The sequence below is a fragment of the Salvia splendens genome, chromosome 12, assembly GCF_004379255.2.
Source record: "Salvia splendens isolate huo1 chromosome 12, SspV2, whole genome shotgun sequence".
Classification (NCBI taxonomy): Eukaryota; Viridiplantae; Streptophyta; class Magnoliopsida; order Lamiales; family Lamiaceae; genus Salvia; species Salvia splendens.
The window spans coordinates 12,362,793-12,382,395 of record NC_056043.1 but is presented as its reverse complement, the minus strand read 5'-3'; the positions used below and the strand labels follow the sequence as shown (position 1 = coordinate 12,382,395).

At 34.2% G+C, this 19,603-nt stretch overlaps 2 protein-coding genes across 7 annotated transcripts; both read right to left on the bottom strand.

Moving 5' to 3' along the window:
* Window positions 1-302: 302 nt before the first annotated feature.
* Window positions 303-7,586, bottom strand: LOC121758900 (paired amphipathic helix protein Sin3-like 3). 6 transcript variants are annotated; one of them, XM_042154333.1, is made up of 22 exons: window positions 7,428-7,586; window positions 7,208-7,328; window positions 6,551-6,706; window positions 6,278-6,464; window positions 6,106-6,204; window positions 5,849-6,016; window positions 5,602-5,761; window positions 5,170-5,306; window positions 4,718-4,793; window positions 4,370-4,626; window positions 4,138-4,292; window positions 3,911-4,038; window positions 3,568-3,822; window positions 2,809-3,444; window positions 2,677-2,723; window positions 1,915-2,508; window positions 1,710-1,810; window positions 1,483-1,621; window positions 1,239-1,391; window positions 982-1,145; window positions 787-898; window positions 303-704 (listed from the first exon to the last, which is right to left on the bottom strand). In XM_042154333.1, exons 2-22 carry the CDS (start codon window positions 7,261-7,263, stop codon window positions 561-563), a joined length of 3,924 nt encoding a protein of 1,307 aa, XP_042010267.1. In that variant the 5' UTR covers window positions 7,264-7,328; window positions 7,428-7,586; the 3' UTR covers window positions 303-560. The 6 variants fall into 6 exon arrangements, with proteins under 6 accessions (XP_042010267.1, XP_042010268.1, XP_042010269.1 ...); XM_042154334.1 differs by having other exon boundaries at window positions 5,170-5,300; XM_042154335.1 differs by having other exon boundaries at window positions 6,106-6,192.
* Window positions 7,587-14,849: 7,263 nt separating this feature from the next.
* LOC121756972 (serine/threonine-protein phosphatase PP2A-2 catalytic subunit-like) lies at window positions 14,850-18,770 on the bottom strand. The gene is made up of 6 exons (XM_042152416.1): window positions 18,273-18,770; window positions 17,238-17,352; window positions 16,227-16,335; window positions 16,064-16,141; window positions 15,432-15,623; window positions 14,850-15,353 (listed from the first exon to the last, which is right to left on the bottom strand). The coding sequence occupies exons 1-6, from the start codon at window positions 18,523-18,525 to the stop codon at window positions 15,180-15,182; spliced, it is 921 nt and encodes a 306-aa protein (XP_042008350.1). The 5' UTR covers window positions 18,526-18,770; the 3' UTR covers window positions 14,850-15,179.
* Between the last annotated feature and the right edge of the window lie 833 nt (window positions 18,771-19,603).

Sequence of the window (19,603 nt, the reverse complement as noted above, 5' to 3'; positions counted from 1 at the left end):
AATTGAGTGATTTCCTTTTTTGACAAAAAATAAAACATCCAATCACGCTTACTTTATTTCATTACATACTTTCCTCTCTCACGATCTTTATTACTTGATTTCATCTCTTCTACTTTTAACACTATTTTTTAATCTCCGTGCCCTAAGATTTTGACTCAACTTAGTTGGAATGGAGAGAGTACTTTTTTATTGGACAAATCAAGCCAGTAACGAGACCAAGAGAGCCAAGAGGTGGGTTAGATTTAGATTGACAGTTGAAACCTTGTAGAAAGAGAAACAAAATTGACAAGGCACTGGAAATGTGGGATGAAAAAATGCCTTATATAAGACTACTTGTTTCAGCTTGAATGTTAGATTACTACAACACATGTAAATATCTACAAACATATCCAAGTCCTCTCCTTCCATCAACACCAAGCATGGTGCTCGGCGTGTGACAGTTGAAACGAGATTCAGCCGCCGCCTCAGCTCACTTTCACAATTAACTGTATCAGTTAACGCATTATGATTTTGTCGCGGAGTCTAACCTTCAATTACTGATGCAGAAAAACTTTTGCTATTCAACCAACCATCACTCTGCAGGTTCTTCTAACTCTTGGAGAACAACCATTGGAAGCGCTACTGCTTGAACTGCTGTGAAACTGAGTTTTCCTCCTTTTGCTCAAGCGATATAAGAAGTCTTCCGAACCTATAACATAAGAAGCCTATGGCATCCAAAACCATATGAATTTAGTATAATGTTAAGGGTATTTAGGTTTCTGGAATCAGCTTTTCTCATCGACATACCTTCAGTGTATTGGAAGCAACCTTGATTTCAAGACCATTATGAGTTACAAGCTGTTCCTTGGGTTTGGAGGTGTCGGAGATTTTGTCTTGACTCTGAAATTTTCTTTTGTTTCTGCAGTTGCTTTTCGGATCAACATATATACAAAAAAAAGATAGATGTTCGATGGAAATTTTTGTGTTTTAGTTTAGCATTACCTCTTCAAGAATATCCTATGTTTTCCTTTCCGTTCCGGAGCAGTTGCTAGTAGTTCATCATTCAAATAAGCTGCAAACGCAGGGACCATGTAGATAGCTGTCTCTTCAGGTTTGTCCTGCTCGTTTTTCATGAGCTGAACCGTTAAACAAGTTGGGGAAGGCACCTGCCAGCAGAAGATCATGCTCAGTATAAGGGGTGTAACCTGAAAGATATACGAACATTCTGAATAAAAATAAGAATAAATCAGGAAACTTACACATTCTATCCGATACAAGTTGTCTTCGGGGAGAAGAAAACGTGCATTTTCATGATAAATATCATCAGTAAATTTTCGAGGACTTCTTGATCTTTCGTATGAATATAGCTGAATGAGCTTGTTCTCCATCTCCTCACTCGCAATTGTTTGCAGCTGTAGAATACCAGGGGTAAACCGTTAAATCACAAACAGCAGAAATGGTGGAAACATGTTTGTAAATGAGAAATAAATCCCAAGTTGTCACCTGTTTGACAAGTTTATGTATCAGTTTGTCTAGTGAAAAGAGGATGTAGGATTGAGCACCAATAATAGTTCGACAATCATCTTCGAACTTTGCATTATCAGATGATCCATCCAGTAAACTGTGTAGTGCATCCTTAAATCTGCTTTCGTGCAACAAGTGCGACTTTATTAGTAGAGCTACATAGCTTTATCCCAAGAAAATGATACTCGGTTGAAAAAACAAGATACCTAGCATATGAATCTGTCGTATTAGAATCGTTCAAGATCCTCCATTTATTTTCTGGCGACGACGAATGTAACTTAGCACTACGCATTCTTTCATATAGAATCTGTAGAAGCAATAAAAGGGATATTATTGTGATGGACAAAGGAAAACATTTTGTAAGATGTATGATAAAAACTATTAATGTTAATAAATATAGATGAACTTTACTTGGTGAAGCCTGAAAAGTAAATAAAAGGAATCGTTTCCGTAGAAAATCTCTGAGTTCCTCTCTTTCACATGTAAGGCAGCAGGCAATTTCGTCGTAAGAGGCTTCACACTGTGCAGAACATGACCAGAAAATGCCGCCATTCCCTCATTCTCATGGATGTCTGCAACGCCTTCCGCCTCATGTTCACTCGCATCCTTGTTGTCATTCTCATCATGGTCCTCATCTTCATCATGATCTCCGGGAGAGCGCTCTTCTCTGTCGGCTGAATCAGTCGCTGAAACCTCAGCAATTTTATAGCCATTCTCACTGTCTGAGGAGCCCTTCGCACTTTCCTCACCTTCATCGTCAGCATTAGCATCATTTTCCCTGCCCACCTCCACAACACAAAGTGCTTCTCCTCCAGTCTGTCTACTATTACAAGAACCATACGCAACTTCTCCAAATGCAGCCAACATGCCGCCTTCAGAATTCTTACTAGGGGATAACTCACCTTCTTCTCGTTCATCTTTACCGAAACCTATAATTTCATTCTGACATCTCTGAGCTTGGATCCCCTCAACTGAAGAGGAAGTAACTTTCATATAAAGACCACCCTGCAACAACAGTCCTAAATTAACTCTTTTCTTGCTAACTAGTTTTACCAAAAATCAGGACCATATCTGAAAGCATGACAATGTTTGACCCGTTCTTCCATTACATTGCAATGTCTTGTTTATATACTTTCTATAAGATGCTCAATATAACCAATGACTCTAGTATACCTGTGGTTTGTTATTCAGCACATGATCACCAATAGCACTGCTTGATCCTGCAGAGTAGCATATAACAATTTCTTCAAAAGTTAGACATAGAAGTATACATAACTAATGACAAATTGTAGATTAAATATGCACCATTTTCCAGATTTATGTTCTTTTCTCCTGTAGAGTTTGGAGTAACTTGCTCAAAGAAACCAGCTTGTTTGCTGGTCCCTGACATTGCAGGTATGATGCTGGAATCTGTGTGCAATACTCCATTTTGGGTTGCATTGCATGATATATCAATCTCACACGCAGCATTATCTGCATTAGGAGAACCACAATTCTTGACCCCATTATCACCATGTCCCATTAGTATTCTGCTGCAACGGGGTTCTTCAGTTGGAATATTATCACCTCCAGTTTTGGACATATTTGAAGCAGCCTCGCCAACAGGGATGACATTCCCTTCACCAAAATTGGCCAATGTTTTAGCTGAATCATTGTTTACAGTTTCTTTCATGTCCTCCACACTAGGACGGGAAGGAATGCTGAACACTGGTTCAATGAATGTTGTCCAAATCTTCATGACTTTGTCATGTTGTTCAGGTGTACACACTTCTCCACAAGCATATTTCATGAGCTGATATAGATCTTCTTGAATGTCGGGATCAGGATACTCAAACTTCATATGAGGTTTGATGGGTTGTTTATATCCACCACTGATCGAAAGAATCTTCTCATCTTCATTCTGATCCTTTTCACTCATTTCTCTGATTTCAGCTAAAAATGCTGATGGAGAGAAACCATCAACCAAATTATATTGTCAGTAAATATTCTAAGAGAATGAGAAGAAAGCATAACATCAGATATCGTAGTAAGGAACCTAGTCAATACAGTGCAAATCCGAATTACCTTTAGCACTCAAGTTCTTTGTATCTTGTTGCTTAAAATAGAAGCTCCGATGATCGAGTGACTTGTGGTAGTTTTTAGCATAAATTTCAGCCCAAATCTTATTGAAATCGGAGCGGCACCTTGCCCATTCTTCCTGTTTCTGCTGCAGCCTGGTTAAAATAACTGGCAGTGCAAGGGGTGCGTTCTTCCTAAGCACATCCCTTACGTCAAGCCCATGATCACCATATAAACGCTCAATACACCGAAGGTTAACAGCTGAAAAACAGATTGAAATGGACTTTCAAGTGAACTATCAACAGCATAAATTTGTTCAAAAGAGAAATTAGGTATCATTGGTGCATACCTGTCAGATGATCACCTATATGAGATGAACTCCCAGTCTTGTCAGTATGAGAGTTCATACTATCTAACAATTCTTCAACACGCTTTGTTGTTGCGTTCACAGATTCCAACAGCATGTCAAGTTCAAACCTGGAATCATAATAGAAACAGAAATTCACATCTTCTAGCAGGCAAGATGGCAGGTTTATTACAGCACGAGTTCAAGGAATCTCCTGAAAGAACTCTCACCTATCGTCCTCACAACGGAACAGGCTTTCTTCATATTGGTTTTTGCGCATATGTTTGAACGAATAGTCCTCACTTCCTGAAGTGACAGACACCCAATGATCATTCAGCACTTCAGAACCAATCTTGGTTCTACAGCTCACTGATGGAATCGGATACTGCATTGGGGAACACTGAAGCAATGAGCAAAAAGATACAGAATACTTGGATAAGTATAACAAAACTATATACTAACATTGTCAGGAAGAAGTCGGTAACTTGGAGTGCAGCTTTCACAGTTAGAGAGATCAAGTTCATGGATGGGTTTCGCCATAAACTTCTCCTTTGTAATGGACAGTTTCTGTCCTTGGACATCTTTGCTAAAAGCAAGAGCCTTGTCGGATCTATCCCTTTCAGTATTGCCATGATCTATATTTTTATCACTGTCTTCCTTATTATTCATATCTGCTTCACGATCATCTACCTTTAGAGATCTGAAATTTTGTTTGCTGCCTAGAAAATATGTAAAACACCCAGTTCAGAGCAACTTAACAAATACATATAGTTGCCACAAAACACGTAAAAAGCATCAATGTTTTCTCACCTGTCTTCTCAACATAAATTATGAAATCTTCGCACTGTTCCTTGAGGTCTGGATGTGATCCCAGTATACTAGCTACCTGATACAGTATACAGTTTATATTGATTAATAATCCTACCGGAGATACAAGAGTGAAATATATGATATGTTGCCAGCAATTATCTTTCTAGTAAATTAAATTTTAAATGGTTGATATCTATATTTTCAGGTTTTATCATCACTTCATCAGTACAATTACCTTGAGATGTATTAGCATGATAGGAGGATGTAGCTTGCTATTTTTTCATTACTATAAAAAATGGATTGATATACAGAGAAGGGTATGTATAAAAAACTTTGGAGCAGTATGCGATTTTAGCTAAAACTGCTTTTGTCTATGCCATAATTCAACATAACTAGAGGACAGATGTAAATTGGAGCTAACTGGAAGGATAAGTATAGCAGGGAAAAATTACCAGCTTTTGAAATTGAGGCAGTGTGACAAACTTGCTTCTATAGGAACGAACACAGTCCAAAAACTTCTTGTAGCTTTCGGAATCATTCAATCTTTCCTTCACTTTTCCACAGAAAATTGACACTGGGTCCTCTGTTCCTGAGAAAATGAATTGATTTTACTTGATACATGTGAACACTCCTGCTGAATGCAGATAGCTACCCAAAAAAGTTCGGCAATGAATCTCAAAATAAAAATTGCAATAACAAAATCAATAATATTCTGTAACAAAATGCCAAAATATAAATCTCATGATCACAGATACAGTAGTGCTACTGCATGCTCAACAAATTGGATGTACACTGAGAATCAAGAGTGGTTATTACACTGAACTCATATAACATTATAATGAGAACTATTTGATGAAACAAAATCTGATTCTTACTGTACCAACCTTTATGTAACTGGTCATTAGCAGAATCATCTCCGCCGGTAAATTTTCTTACACTGTCCAAGTTATCGTCATAATGAAGCTCAGTTTTGTTATCTTCTTTACTAACTTTCCATTGCTCTGAATCAGGGCAAGTAACAAATGAATTGCCTGCAGCAGGCTTCTGTAACAAATGTTCCAAGAGAGATATTTATTCATTTTGCATTACAGAGTCAACCACAAAACACTAATTCACAAAAGTGAAATTGACCTGCTCAATGGGCCGAGTCATTCTCATGGGAGAGCCTCCACTGTTCTGCAGCAAGATATGATTGCTAATGGGTTGAGCATGATGGACGGGGGCAGCAGCAGTAGTATAAGGTAAAAAATGAGTGAACTCTACAAGGAGGTCAGCATGATCCTGAAAAAGAACTGAAACCTGCAAACATAAATCATGAAATCACTACTCAAGAACATAATATCTGTTTTTATTATACATATTAATAATATGGATTCTGAGTGGAGTACCTCCTGATAGACTTCTGTTATGGACATATTATTTTTTCTGTATATATTCAAGATGTCAAGAAATGCATTGTATACATGATGGTCACCCTGAAATCTGGTCTGCGATTAGTTTTAAATTGGTCAGACCACAAATTCTCATGGAGAAACAGGAAACAGAAGACTATAGGTGCACCTTTATTTTGTTTACAAAACCAATTGCTTCTTCAAAATCTACGGGCTTCTTTTTTAGAAGTGGTTCATCCTCTGCTGCGAGGGTAATTTCATATCCCTTTGGTAAAAAGGCATTGAAACCCAGAATTAGGTCCCGTTCCCCTCTAAATAATTCCTTCACTTTTACTATAACGCCAGATGTATCAATTCTACATCCAGACCAACAAAACATAAATAAACACATTAACATTATGAAATCCAGACTAAACCCCAAAATAGGAATGCACAGGTATACCTTTGAGCCTTGAACTCTTTCATGACATCAAGAAACTCATTATACAAGTCCCCTTTGTCCTGAATTTTTTCCTTCACAACTTTGAGATATGACAAGGCATCAGTCGTCTGGAGCTTCTGCGCACTCCTTGCCGTTGACACCTGGGCTTTTCCAGAACTTCATCGTCCACCCAAATATGCAAATTTGAAACCCTTATCAACACACAGTATTCATAATAAAAGAAGGCAACCTTCCTTGTGTTGAATGAGAAAATTTCATGTAAACGACGGTGCACACAACATGACCATTATATTGTCTTCGAACAAAGGAGCAGAAAAAAGGCAATATTCTGAAGCATATATGCCAGCACAAAGTTTCCCCAAACAACTTACGAAAACATCACTATCCAGACAATCAAACTTATGCAACCACTCAAGATTCAGTTCACCGAGCACCGAGCACAATCCGCAACAGGAAACACAACAAAAGCTCAAAAATTTGACATAAGTTGCAAACACAATACACAACAGCAAAATAACTGGAGCACCTCAACCGCAAGATCAATCTCATGGCTAAAAATCAAAACTAATCAATCACAAAAACCTCAACCAACTAATCACCAAACGGCAAAAAAATCAACGCTTAAAAAAAGAAAAAAAAAAAAAAAAAAAAACTCACGGCTCAGTTGGAGAAGGAATGGCAGTCGCAAACACATCATCTCTAGACCTCTTCATGGCTTTGTATCGAAAAATCAGAGGTTATAAATAGCACGTTGTATTTAGTTGGAGTAGAGAAAATCCTGATCCAGAGAGAAATTAAGAAACAATAAAGTTTGCAGCAATTGAAAGGATGAGAATTAGATCTATGAAGCCAAAAATCGAAGAGTAATCGTGCATACCTGGAGGAAGATCGCCTATGATGGAAGAGGAGAAGACAATAGGAATTACTTGAAATATAGGAAAAGGATAATCGTAGAAATGGCATTAAAAAAGGTTGGAGCTTTGTGCAGCAATGGATCTTAATGAGGGAGCAAGAAATACTTCGTTTTAGCAGCAATGGTGTGAGGTATATATATATATACTCCCAGAGTTCGTCTCCGAAAATACATGTAAATTTAACGCTGCATAAATATATATATATATATTCACAATTTTTATGTAAATTTTAATACTCCTACAAAGATTTGGAATTGGATCACCAATCCAATCCTAGTAGAATTAGGGATGTTAATCCGAATTTACAAATTTTTATTTCTGCATGAACTTATACTCACTCCGTCGCATTTAAATAAATACTTATTTCATATTTAAGTACGAGGATAGATGTGATCAATTACTAATAATTCATTCCTTAATTGCTAACTCATTCTTAATAAGATAATAGAATTTTAGAGATCTAATGGTTTATATATATTTCCGTGTAATTTCATTTTTTATTTTTTAATATTAAAAGATAATACTAACAATTATCAAATTTAGGGTTTAGGAACACACCGTCAATACAATGTATTAAATATATCAACACGAAAACATAACAATGTCAACACAATTTCCTATTGACATATTATGATAGCTATGTTAATATTCTTGTTGTCGAAAAATACAAAAAATCATTAAAAAAATTTCAAATTTTGACAGCGAAGCACATGCAATTGCGATCTCGTTGGAATCCTTATAAAATTATCTTTAATTTGATAATATTATGCAAAAAAATAATTTAAATCGATATAGTTATATGCATTTAAAGTTTTGAAATATTTTTTAAAAGTTAGTTATAACTAATCTGTTGCTAATTGACATTAATACTCCTAATTGACATTTTTTATATATTGTATTGATTTTCATAGTTGGAATGATCATGTGCCTTGATTTAATGATCCAATGTTTGTTATTAAGTTGTAGTTAACAATTTAAGAGTGTGTTAGCAATGTAACGCACCCCTTAAGTATGAGATTTTATATACTCCATAAATCAAGTAGGAGTATAACTATAAAGTACAGTAAAAAATAACATTTTTTTATTTTAAGATGTGATAAAGTATGAAATAGAATGAAGGATAGAAAACTATATTTTACTCCGATTTGAATAATGTCACATAATTTTAAAAAAATGTTATTTTGTGTATTAACTGAAAAATAAAATAGTATTTTTGTATATATATTTGAGAGAGAAAAAAATGACATATTTAATAAGACAAACTAAAGAAAAAGTGTAATACATCCAAGGGATGGAAGGAGTAACTAACTAGTAGTTATAAGACGCAGAAATGTTTATCGATAGGCTCTCCCCCAATACACTTGGGTCCTCCCTACACATGCTTTTTTCTTAAAGAATTTAACTTCATGAGATTTAGCATTGAACATTGAAGTTCAAATACATAGAAATGAAATGAAGAGTGCAGAGTTAAGAAAGAATAAAAACACATTATAAAAGCATTAGAAATAAAATACTTTAATATCGAACGGAGAACTAAAGTGAGGGACTAGTATAAGAGTTATAAGACTTTAGGTAAATATATATCCCTTTTAGCTCTATAATCAAAACATAGAAATGTTTTTATTTTAGACCGAAACAGAGTTAAGTACTCCATTATCTATCTTTCAACAAAAATACAATCTTTATCTGCGACATTTACTATTATTAATATAATACTCCATTTTTCCGGTTTATCTTTATAATCTTTGTTGTCCATAAAGTTAGTCCGTTTTTATTAGTGGTAAGTTTTTCTTTTTTTATTGAGGTGGACCACATTTATTATTAATAATATTTCAAAAAAATTTTATTTTTATGTATTTTATTAATTTTATATTAAAACTCATGTTATTACTAAAATTTTTATTTTTATGGAACGAAGAGAGTATATCAAACTAAATAATGCACCTCATTAATGAAAGGAGAAACACCACATCATAATGCCATGTCATTAAATAATGCCACATAAATGCCATGTCACTAAATAATGCTATGTAAGAGCATCAAATGTGATTTTAGAGCATCTCCAGTGGGCGGACATCCCACTCGGACATCCACTAGGACATCCCAAAAACACCTCCTGCCACGTCACTAGGACATCCCACCCCACTGCCACATCACTAGGACATCCCCTGCATATCCGCCCTTCCCATCGCCCTTCCCACTAGGACATCCCGCAATTAAAAAAATCACAATAATTTAATTTGTAGAAATGAAATTTGTAGTAAAAGAAGAGAGAAACTTGTTAACACAAGTGGTGCAAATGAAATGAAGTTCAACGAGCCGTATATATAGAATTTAAAAAAAAAAAAAAAATCAAATATCGGACGTCCGACCGGGACGTCCGACCTTCGCCACAGTGGCGCCCGTCCACCCGCCCGTCCCCGGGACATCCGAGGACACCCGACGTCCTCACGGGACGTCCGTATCCGACCTCCGACCTCCCAACGGCGGACGTCCCGTCGCCCTTCCCGGTGTCCGACCGGACGTCCTACCGGAGGGACGCCATAGGAGATGCTCTTACCCCAACCATTTACACTAAACTCAACCTTAAAAGAATATTCTCTATATTATGCAATTTTTTACTCATGAAATTTAAAAAACTTTTGGGTTTTGGTTTAGTGTAAACCCAAAGATATGGATTTTTTTTCAAAAACCAAAAATGGAATTGGTTTTGGAGTACTATTGGAATTAATTACCTATCTCATTTTAGGTTTTAGTGTACCCTTAGAGATGGTCTAATTGTCAAAAATTTTAAGTTATGAGACAATTGTGAAAGTGTGACAAGTTATGATTTAATTAGCTAACTTTATAAGTATGAGATTGACCAAAAGTCAACCTAAAAGTTGTGATTTAATTGACAATATTCCCTTTTATATATTTCATCTATCCATGAAAAATAGTCTCATTTTGCCGTTTTGGGATGTCCAAAAAAATAGTCTCATTTCTAAAATGAAATGTTTCTCCTTCATACTTTACCCACTTTTTCTCCTCTTTTCCATACATTACCTACTTTTTCTCATTCTCTCTTACTTTAATTTCTCGTTAAAACGCGTGTCGTCCACAAATGAATCTATGTTTTAGGGACGGAGGGGGTATTAGTTTTATGATAAAATGTGTGGGGAATAAGTTTATGGAATATGTGGTCTACCTATAATTTATAATAAAAGTGAACCAAAACTCCTAATGACAGACAGAGTAAATGGTAAGGGACTCCTAATGGCAGACGAAGCCTGGAGGGAGTAATTTTTAATGGGTTACTCGAACCTAGTACAACCCAATCTTAACCATGCTCAATCCAAAATTATCAAGTTCTTAACAAGTTAACCTAATAAGGACACGAACCTAATAAGACGTAACCTATTAATTATATGTGTGTTTGCGACGTGTAGAAATTGACAACATGAAAATACAACTTGCACCTTTAGGTCCTTAAAATTGAGAGAAATTGACAACATGAAAATACAACTTGCACCTTTAGGTCCTTAAAATTGAAAATTCTCATCACAAATTCATGAAAAAAAGCACTGATTATATTCCTGATTTTTTTCACTATGTCTTAATTTTTTTGTTTATTTTGCTCTTAAGGCATGGGAAAATTTTGAAGAAAAGTAGGTCAATCAGTGAAAAATAAAATGTCATTTGATTAGTATTTTATCCGAGAGTTATATTTTTTATTTTAGGATGCTTAAATACATTTTATCTAAAAAATTCACTTGAAATTGACATTTCAAAAAGTACTATAGTAATAATTTTTTATAAATATTAAGCATGAAAAATGGTAAAATATAAAAAAGTGTGAAATGCATTAATGGTCTCTAGATAATATAGAATGCATATTTGCGGTATTTTGTCAAAATAAATTGCACCAGAGTTATCTTGACAAAATTTTAATTTATTTGAGTTACTTTTTCACTTTTTTATTTTCCATTTTACTATTTTCCAGTCTAAAGGACACTATTGACATTTCATTTTTGAATTCATCATCTTATCAATCATCAATCTGTTATGTATTTATGTCTTTTATCCAATAAAAAATGAATCAAATAAAATCAAAATCAAAATTTTTTAAAATGTCTAGAATCAAAACTGTAAAATAAACAAAGGAGGGAGATGAAAGTTATTGCCACTAAAGAGAGAGGGAATAGATACAAGAGAAATTAAAAAGTTAAACATACAATTACCAAATAGTGTTCTTGTAAAATGAGAAAGAAGAGTGGGAAAGGATGAAAATGTATCTCAAATGAATAAAAAAATTTATCAAAAAAACCCCAGGTGCAATTTATTTGTACGATATGACACAAATATACATCCTTCATTGTCCGGACTCCAGAGACTATTTTTGGAGTTCACTCTAAAAATTACTATATCATAAATTAAAGTATCATAGACACATAAAAATAGGAATAAAACCACATTATTTATGGAGGATTAATTGAGAAGACATTAATTTTTTTTGAATAATTATTCCTGTATTAGTATTCGTATATGCTTATTATTTTGAACATGTCATTATGATTTGTTTGTGTTTTTTTAACTAATTTTTTATTTTGTCTATCACTTAGTCAGCGAAAAAAGTGAAAAATCAGTTATATAGTTAGAAGTTGTTGAGGGACAAATCGAATGGAAAATAGGTTAAATGGTAAAAATAATCTAAAAAATATGATTTTTAGTGCTAGCTTTTCTTATAGATTAAAAGGCGCAAAATGTATTTTTGATGAATTAAATTCAGAGTTCACTCTATAATTAAATATAAATGCAAAATTTTATCTAATTTAGTGGAAAAAAATATAGTACTCGTCCGTCTCACAAAAGATGTCATACTTGTGGGATGATACAGGATTTTGGGAGGTTTAATTTTGTATGTTAAGTGAAAAGAGAAACTATAATGTTTATATTACTATGTGAGAGAAAACTTTTTCTAAAAATAGAAATGTGATATTTTTAATTGAACATACTAAGAAGGAAAGTGAGACATCTTTTATGGGAGGGATCGAATACTAGTATACTGATATTACATTACTTCGTTTGATTAAGTTGGAAAGAAACATATTAGTGTAACCAGCTCAATGGATTATTTAGAATGTGTCAACTAGGAGGTGTCATGTTTGACCATATATCAAATTTTATCTTCAACAAAAGGTGGACGGAAGACTAAGAATTGGTCATAGTCAACTAATATAACAATAACACTTTATTCTACTAATATTTTATATTAAAAAAAACAAAGAACGAGTTATTATAACTTGATGATTGAAGTCAAAATCAAATACGAGTTATTGAAATGTAAATAATTACCGTGACTGAATTTTCAAAATATAATACTCTTCCGTTAAAAATAGCACAATTTGATACAATACAAGTTTTAATGAACTATTAATAAAAAAGAAAAAAGAAAAAAGGTAATGAAAGGAGTGTAAATGGATTGTGAGATTTAAAATTATTCTAATTTTTAAGAAAAGACTGAAATGATAAAATTGATTTATTATTAATGAAAGGAGAGAGTATATTGTCACGAGTGTTTTTTTTTACTAAAAATAAGGACAAAGTGGCAAAGATGCAACCTAATTTGATTATGTTTCCTATAAATAGTAATAAAATGTAAACTTTATATAATATATAAATTTTAAACTATAATTCTGATAAAATAGTAGTAATAAAAAATGTCAACATATTGTCAACACAACATCAACTGTTGATAATGTATTTGACATTTTTTGTTGCTACTATTTTGTCATCTGTTGATATATTTTAATAATCCAGATATAATTTGAAATTTAAATAATATTTAGAATTTGTATTTCATTTCATCCATGTTTTTAATTGTGCTATATACGTTGTATAGATGTTAGACGTATTTACAAAACCCACTAATAATGGCCACATTTTTTGCTTAAACTATACTCAAACAACACAGCTCTAAACTTTTTATACTATACGGTCAAAATTTAATCGTAGCTTATTGCACAACCAAGGCTAAATATACACCCTAAAATATGTCAATCCATTATACTAGTAATTTTTAAATAATTAACAATTGCCAAATGATCATATAATTACTAACATAATTGATTATATCATGAAACGATCTCCGTGAACGAATTACATACATGGATATAAATATGATATACTCGATTAATAACTCTATAACTTAAAACTAAACTAATTCCGAACAATAGGGTTTCAGAATCCGATGGCTGCAAATGTCAAATGTCATCTGCTTTACCAAAAATAAGAAGATAAATATTGATCATTTTGTCACAAATTTGGAAATAAATTTATCTTTCTTAAAATACTTTAAATTATCAAATTTCTCATAACTTATTTAATTTAAATTATAGGTATTTTATGAGGATTTTAGTAAAATTCTAATTGTATATGTTCAGATGATTTTTATATAAAACAATCAACGTAATTTCAATACGAAAAATCTACACATATATACACAAAATTTGTATATAACTATCTAAAAACGATATTAAAATGACTTTGAAATTTGGAAGGCGGTTGCGAAATGGAATAAATATAATCGCCTTTGGCTATGTTACACAACGAAATTTAGTCATCAAAAATCATTTTAAGGTGTGAAATCATCATTTTTCGGTGATTATTGTAATATATATTTATTGAATTTGTAATATAGGGTGTGATCTGATGATATTTAAATGTCAATACATTACGTTGATGAATTAGCAAGTTAGCAATTTAAGAAAAGTTAGCATTTTAGCGCACTCCTTGTAGTAATATATACTTATTACAACGTGTTATTACTTATTCGACTCGTAATATTTACGAGGTATTTTTATAGATTTTTTAACTGAAAAAATCATTGCGATTCTAGAAATGGTATATCATGATCTTTTAGTTTTAAATGTCAATGACAACAACTAATTCCATATTCTCCTGTCCAGCAAAACGCATTAAATGTTCGGTTTAAATCGAAGAAAACTAGGAATAAACGTTCCTTTTACTTGTGTATTTATATTTTGTTAGGCCATGAGTTTCCAATTAAACAATAAAAGACATACTATGAAAATCAATTGGATTCACATTCGCACAGATTATAATACTATTCGTATATTTTTTTAATCAATATACTATCTATATTAAAATAAAAATAAAAATAAAAATAAAATAAATTAAACATATACCATATTTGAAATGATAAATATAGCATATTTCAGTGCTTAATTGAAAATCATAGCCAACAAAAATAAAAATAGCGCGGTTTGAACAAAACTCAATTTGGTAAACAAAATTGTAACTCTAACCCTAACAAAAGACACACACAGCAGCATCTTTCAACTCAGCTACTATATTCACAACTCCCAAGAAAGCTACACCACATATATTATGTATCTCTCACACACCATAATCATCACATCATTAACTCAAATATCCAAAAAATTCCATTCTACAAACTAATTTCAGGCAAGCAATGAGTTTATTCAATGCTACTTGTGATCTTTCTAAAAAAACTGGATCCTATCAAAGCCTTTTTAAATTACATAACACCATATAAATTGCTTTTTAGCTTTTTGGGGCAAAATATACAAAACATCTCCCTCCCATGGTTAGTTACGGCGAGAACAAAACAGGAATTCGGGAGCAGGGCCTAACTCCAAACAAAGAATGATGTGTCGACAGTAATCCACTGTGATATTAACTGACCTCGGAGCTCACAAGAAGTAGTCTGGAGTTTTGCGGGTTGTGTCAGGCTCAATCTGCCGGGGAGCTGGATCAAACTGAAGGAAGTTCTGCTCCATGTTCTCCCCGATTTCAAGTATTGCAGCCATGTTTCCGCAACGGTAGCAGTAGTTTGGGGCGCTAAACACTGTGACCACGTTCTTTTCCTACAACATGGAATGGAACCAAATAAGTTCAGGCCTATGATTTGCATGAGAGATAGATCATTCTGACCCGAGTCCAACCTGACACCAATTAAAACCCTCCATCACAAGCTGGTGGGCCCTTGAAATTAGGGTGAGGCCATTCGTGTGGTTGAACTGAGCAGCTATATCCTGTCCAAAGGTGTAGCCAGCCCCACGTGGTGATATGCCCCATCCGCAGCGATCATCCGGATCAGACCATAAAAGGTCGCACATTGGTCCTTCATGTGGAACCTAGTAAGGACGTTGATGAACTACATTTAGCAAGATAACAAAATACTAATAGTTCATCCATATTAAGGTCTTTAATTTTTTAAAATCAAAACAATACTTCACTATCAAAGCAGACAACAGAAATGCAGGAAAAATGAAGATGAAATTTTAGGAATGCTACCACCTTTTGTTCATTGCAAGAAAAGAAGCAAAAATTCCATTTTGCTAAATTTTGAAATACTATTTTTATCAATCATCAGCCTCAAGATAAAATTGGAGACTAGCACACAAATCAGATTATGGGAGCTGTTGCACTTAAATGAAACAATGAAACTGGGACTAGTACCCAACACTGAAAAAATAATAAAACAAAAAAGAGTAAGGTTAAAAAAGGAGACATGTGAAAACTTTTGCATTCGTTTGATTTAAGAAAACAAAAAAGGAAAAAAACTCAGTTGTACCTCCTGTATGCGGTCTAAAGCTCGAATGTTATCCAAGGTATCCAGTGACGGTGAAAGACCCCCATGCAAACAAAAGACCTACAATATGACCAAAAAGCATCAGATACAGACTTACAGTAAACACGCTATAGTCAATGCAGAGGTGTGTTTTTGTTGGCCAAACCTGACTTTCGATAAGTGCTGTCAAAGGCAAATAATCAAATAGATCAGTGAAAGACTTCCATACATTGGCATTGCCATACTTTCTCAAGCACTCATCATAGAACCCATACCTGGCGCAAGAAAAAGTATGTAAATGTTCCTGGAACATTTGAAATCTAAAAAAGTCACAAATGTATAGCTTTAATTCTGAATTATTGCTAATTCTGTCACTTACAATTATATTATACTATCAGCTTTTTTTCACAGACTTCATCCACTCGCATATCTAACAATTAGTAGAGTCTTTCACAATTTCTACACCTTGAAAAGAATTATTGCTAATTCTGTCACTTATTATATACTATCAGACTTTTTTCACAGACTTCATCCACTCACATATCTTACAATCAGTAGAATCCTTCACAATTTCTAAACTTGGAAAAGATGACGATCACAAATCCTACGATGACTTAGATCAAATATCCTTTCTTTTTTTGATTTTTAGGCCAGAAATCTGTATACTAAGTATTTTATACAGCAAATCAGAAAACAATTCTAAGAGAGTTATGCATCAGATCTTAGAGCATCTTAGTTACGTAGAATCTACAATAACACACAGAAATAGATAGAATCACCCTGGCACTGTCCCTTTGGAGAAAGAACATCACTAGGGACTAACCATACTGATCTAAGACGCCTATAAAATTGAACAGCCGTGTAACCATATCTTGCCAAATGGGGCATTCATACCAGGTATGGTTAGAAAGATTCACTAAACAAAAAATATGATCCTATTCGTACACCTGTAAACATCATTACTTTAAACAAAATCATCCAAGAGCATTATTATTTTTTGAAGTTCACATTTGGGTGTCATTTACCGCTTTATACTACAAATTCCCAGATAGGAGGATACGGAAATATACTCAATTCTTCATGAGCTGTAATATTTGCATATCATTAATTTGGAACTGAAGATCAATTAAACGAAATTTAACCAGAAGTTCGTAAAGGAATAAGATAGATGCCGTACACTTGAGTGATTTGCCGACTTTCATGGTTTCCCCTGAGGATTGTGATTCGATCTCTATAACGAACTTTCAAGGCTACTAAGAGTGTGACCGTCTCCACAGAATAGTACCCACGGTCTGCAGTATGCACATTTTGTTAATCAAATGCTATGACAGTGAAGATCACAGTGAAGATCACATAAAGCAAACAATTTAGTAAGGCAGGCGCATGCATAGGCAGTATAACGAAAAAAAAATCACAAGTAACAAACTTCAAAAAAAGAATAGAACAAAAAGTAAAAGGCGAAGAAGAAAACCAACACTATTAGTAAGAAAAACTATCCCATCTCCACAAATACGCAACATGTCTAAACATCTTATATTCATGTAGTGTAAACGTCATCAAGAATAAATATCGAATAAACATATCAGAAAATAAACTTCCTCAATTACAGGTCATTTTTCCATGCAAGCCTTTGCCTTACATAACCAAAACCACAACAAAATAAAAACAATTAGGTATAATGATGCCAGCCATAATTGTACAGTGCATAGTGGAATTGGCTTGGAAGTTGGAACAAAAACACAACCCCGCCATTTCCTCAATCTACTGGAATGAAACAACTCCACAGCATCAGAAATAGTTTGCTCCAAGATATCAAACGTCATGCTTATTTATTGTAATTTACTAAATCAATAATCTACGTAGTAAATCCCAGTGATCAACTCAGAGAAAAATACAGCTCACCAGCACATCAGAAAGCTCAATAAGTAATCTCCAATCTTCACAAGCTATGACAACAGAATAATGAGCTAGGAATCAGCTCCATATAATTACATTTTGCATCAAGCTACACAAGATGAAGATAGTATAGGATCCTCTTCTACTGGCGATTTCCTATAGATTAAACGAGACGTATACACAAATTCAGCTATGAACCAATTCAGACATCCTCGCCCTACAATTCAATAATTAAAACGAGCAACAGCAAAGGATCCCTCGGAACAGCTACTTTAAATAAAGAAAAAGGCCTCAATTATTCGTAAAAAAAACTCACCTACGTAATCCCCCATAAAGAGATAATTCGTATCAGGAGCATTGCCGCCAATCCGGAACAGCTCGATCAGATCGTAAAATTGTCCGTGGATATCGCCGCACACAGTGACGGGGCATTTCACTGGCTGCACATTCCACTCCTCCACCAGAATCGCCCGCGCCTGATCGCACAAAATCTTCACCTCCGCTTCCGATAGCGGCTTGCACTCCATCAATTGCTGTATTTGCCTATCCAGATTCCCATGCCCCGGCATTTTCGCCTCAAAAAAAATCTATTAGCTGCCTAAATACCGATCTAAAAGTCCTTGAATCCAAGAACACAACAGAAAAATTATATCCGCCGACGAATCGACGGAGATCTATAATCGGAGATTGCTAAGAAAAACAATCAGAAGCTCCTTCCCCTCATGATTTTTTCGAGCTGAAACTCGGCGCCATTCCGTGATTACAGAAAAGCTGATAAATTAATAGAAATTATTTTTTCTACAAATAGGAACTGTACATTTGAATGGAGATCTGTGTGTGTGGGGACAGAGACGAAATGAAACTCAAATGAACTCCAAATGAAAGGAAATTAGAAATTTCTGGCCTCTCGGGTTCTAAAACGATTGGGCTGCACATTCGGCATATAATAGAAGCTAGTGAGCTCGATATAATGGGCCGGGCTATTTATTTTAATATATTTGCCACCATAGTAATTCCAAGAAAAAAAAAGGGTTTATAATATATTCGGTGTATTAGATTTTTGGGTGAGTTTGGTTCGATTTGTCTTTTTGTTGTCAAATATGGGTTGTCTTGTTTTAATTCTGGAGAATTTGGCATGAACCGCCGAGCCGAGGTCCCATATCTTGGGGTTAACAGAAATTGAACACAAGAATTTGGACCCAAAACTGAGCATATCAGACAAACTGAACCTAGTATTAGGGCTGGCAAATCGTGCGGATTGGGTCGTTATCGGGTCAACCTGATATTGACTCAACTCAATAAGGTCTAACCTGAACCCGACATGTTAAGGAAACTGTAAATCCGAACACGAACCCGACCTGCAACCTTCAAATCCGAACACGACCCGCACCCGACACGAACCCGTTATCGACACGATATAATATGGGTTGACACGACACGATAACAACCCGAACCTGATATTACACGATTAAACCTTAATTTTTAACCTAATTTACACAATTAAAATTCATTTTATACCATTTAAACCTAATTTATAAGAAATTAAAACATTAAAGTAATATATATATTTTTAAATAATAATAAAAATAATAATATTATTTCTTAATGGGTTACCCGTATCCGACCCGAACCCAACCCGAAATTATC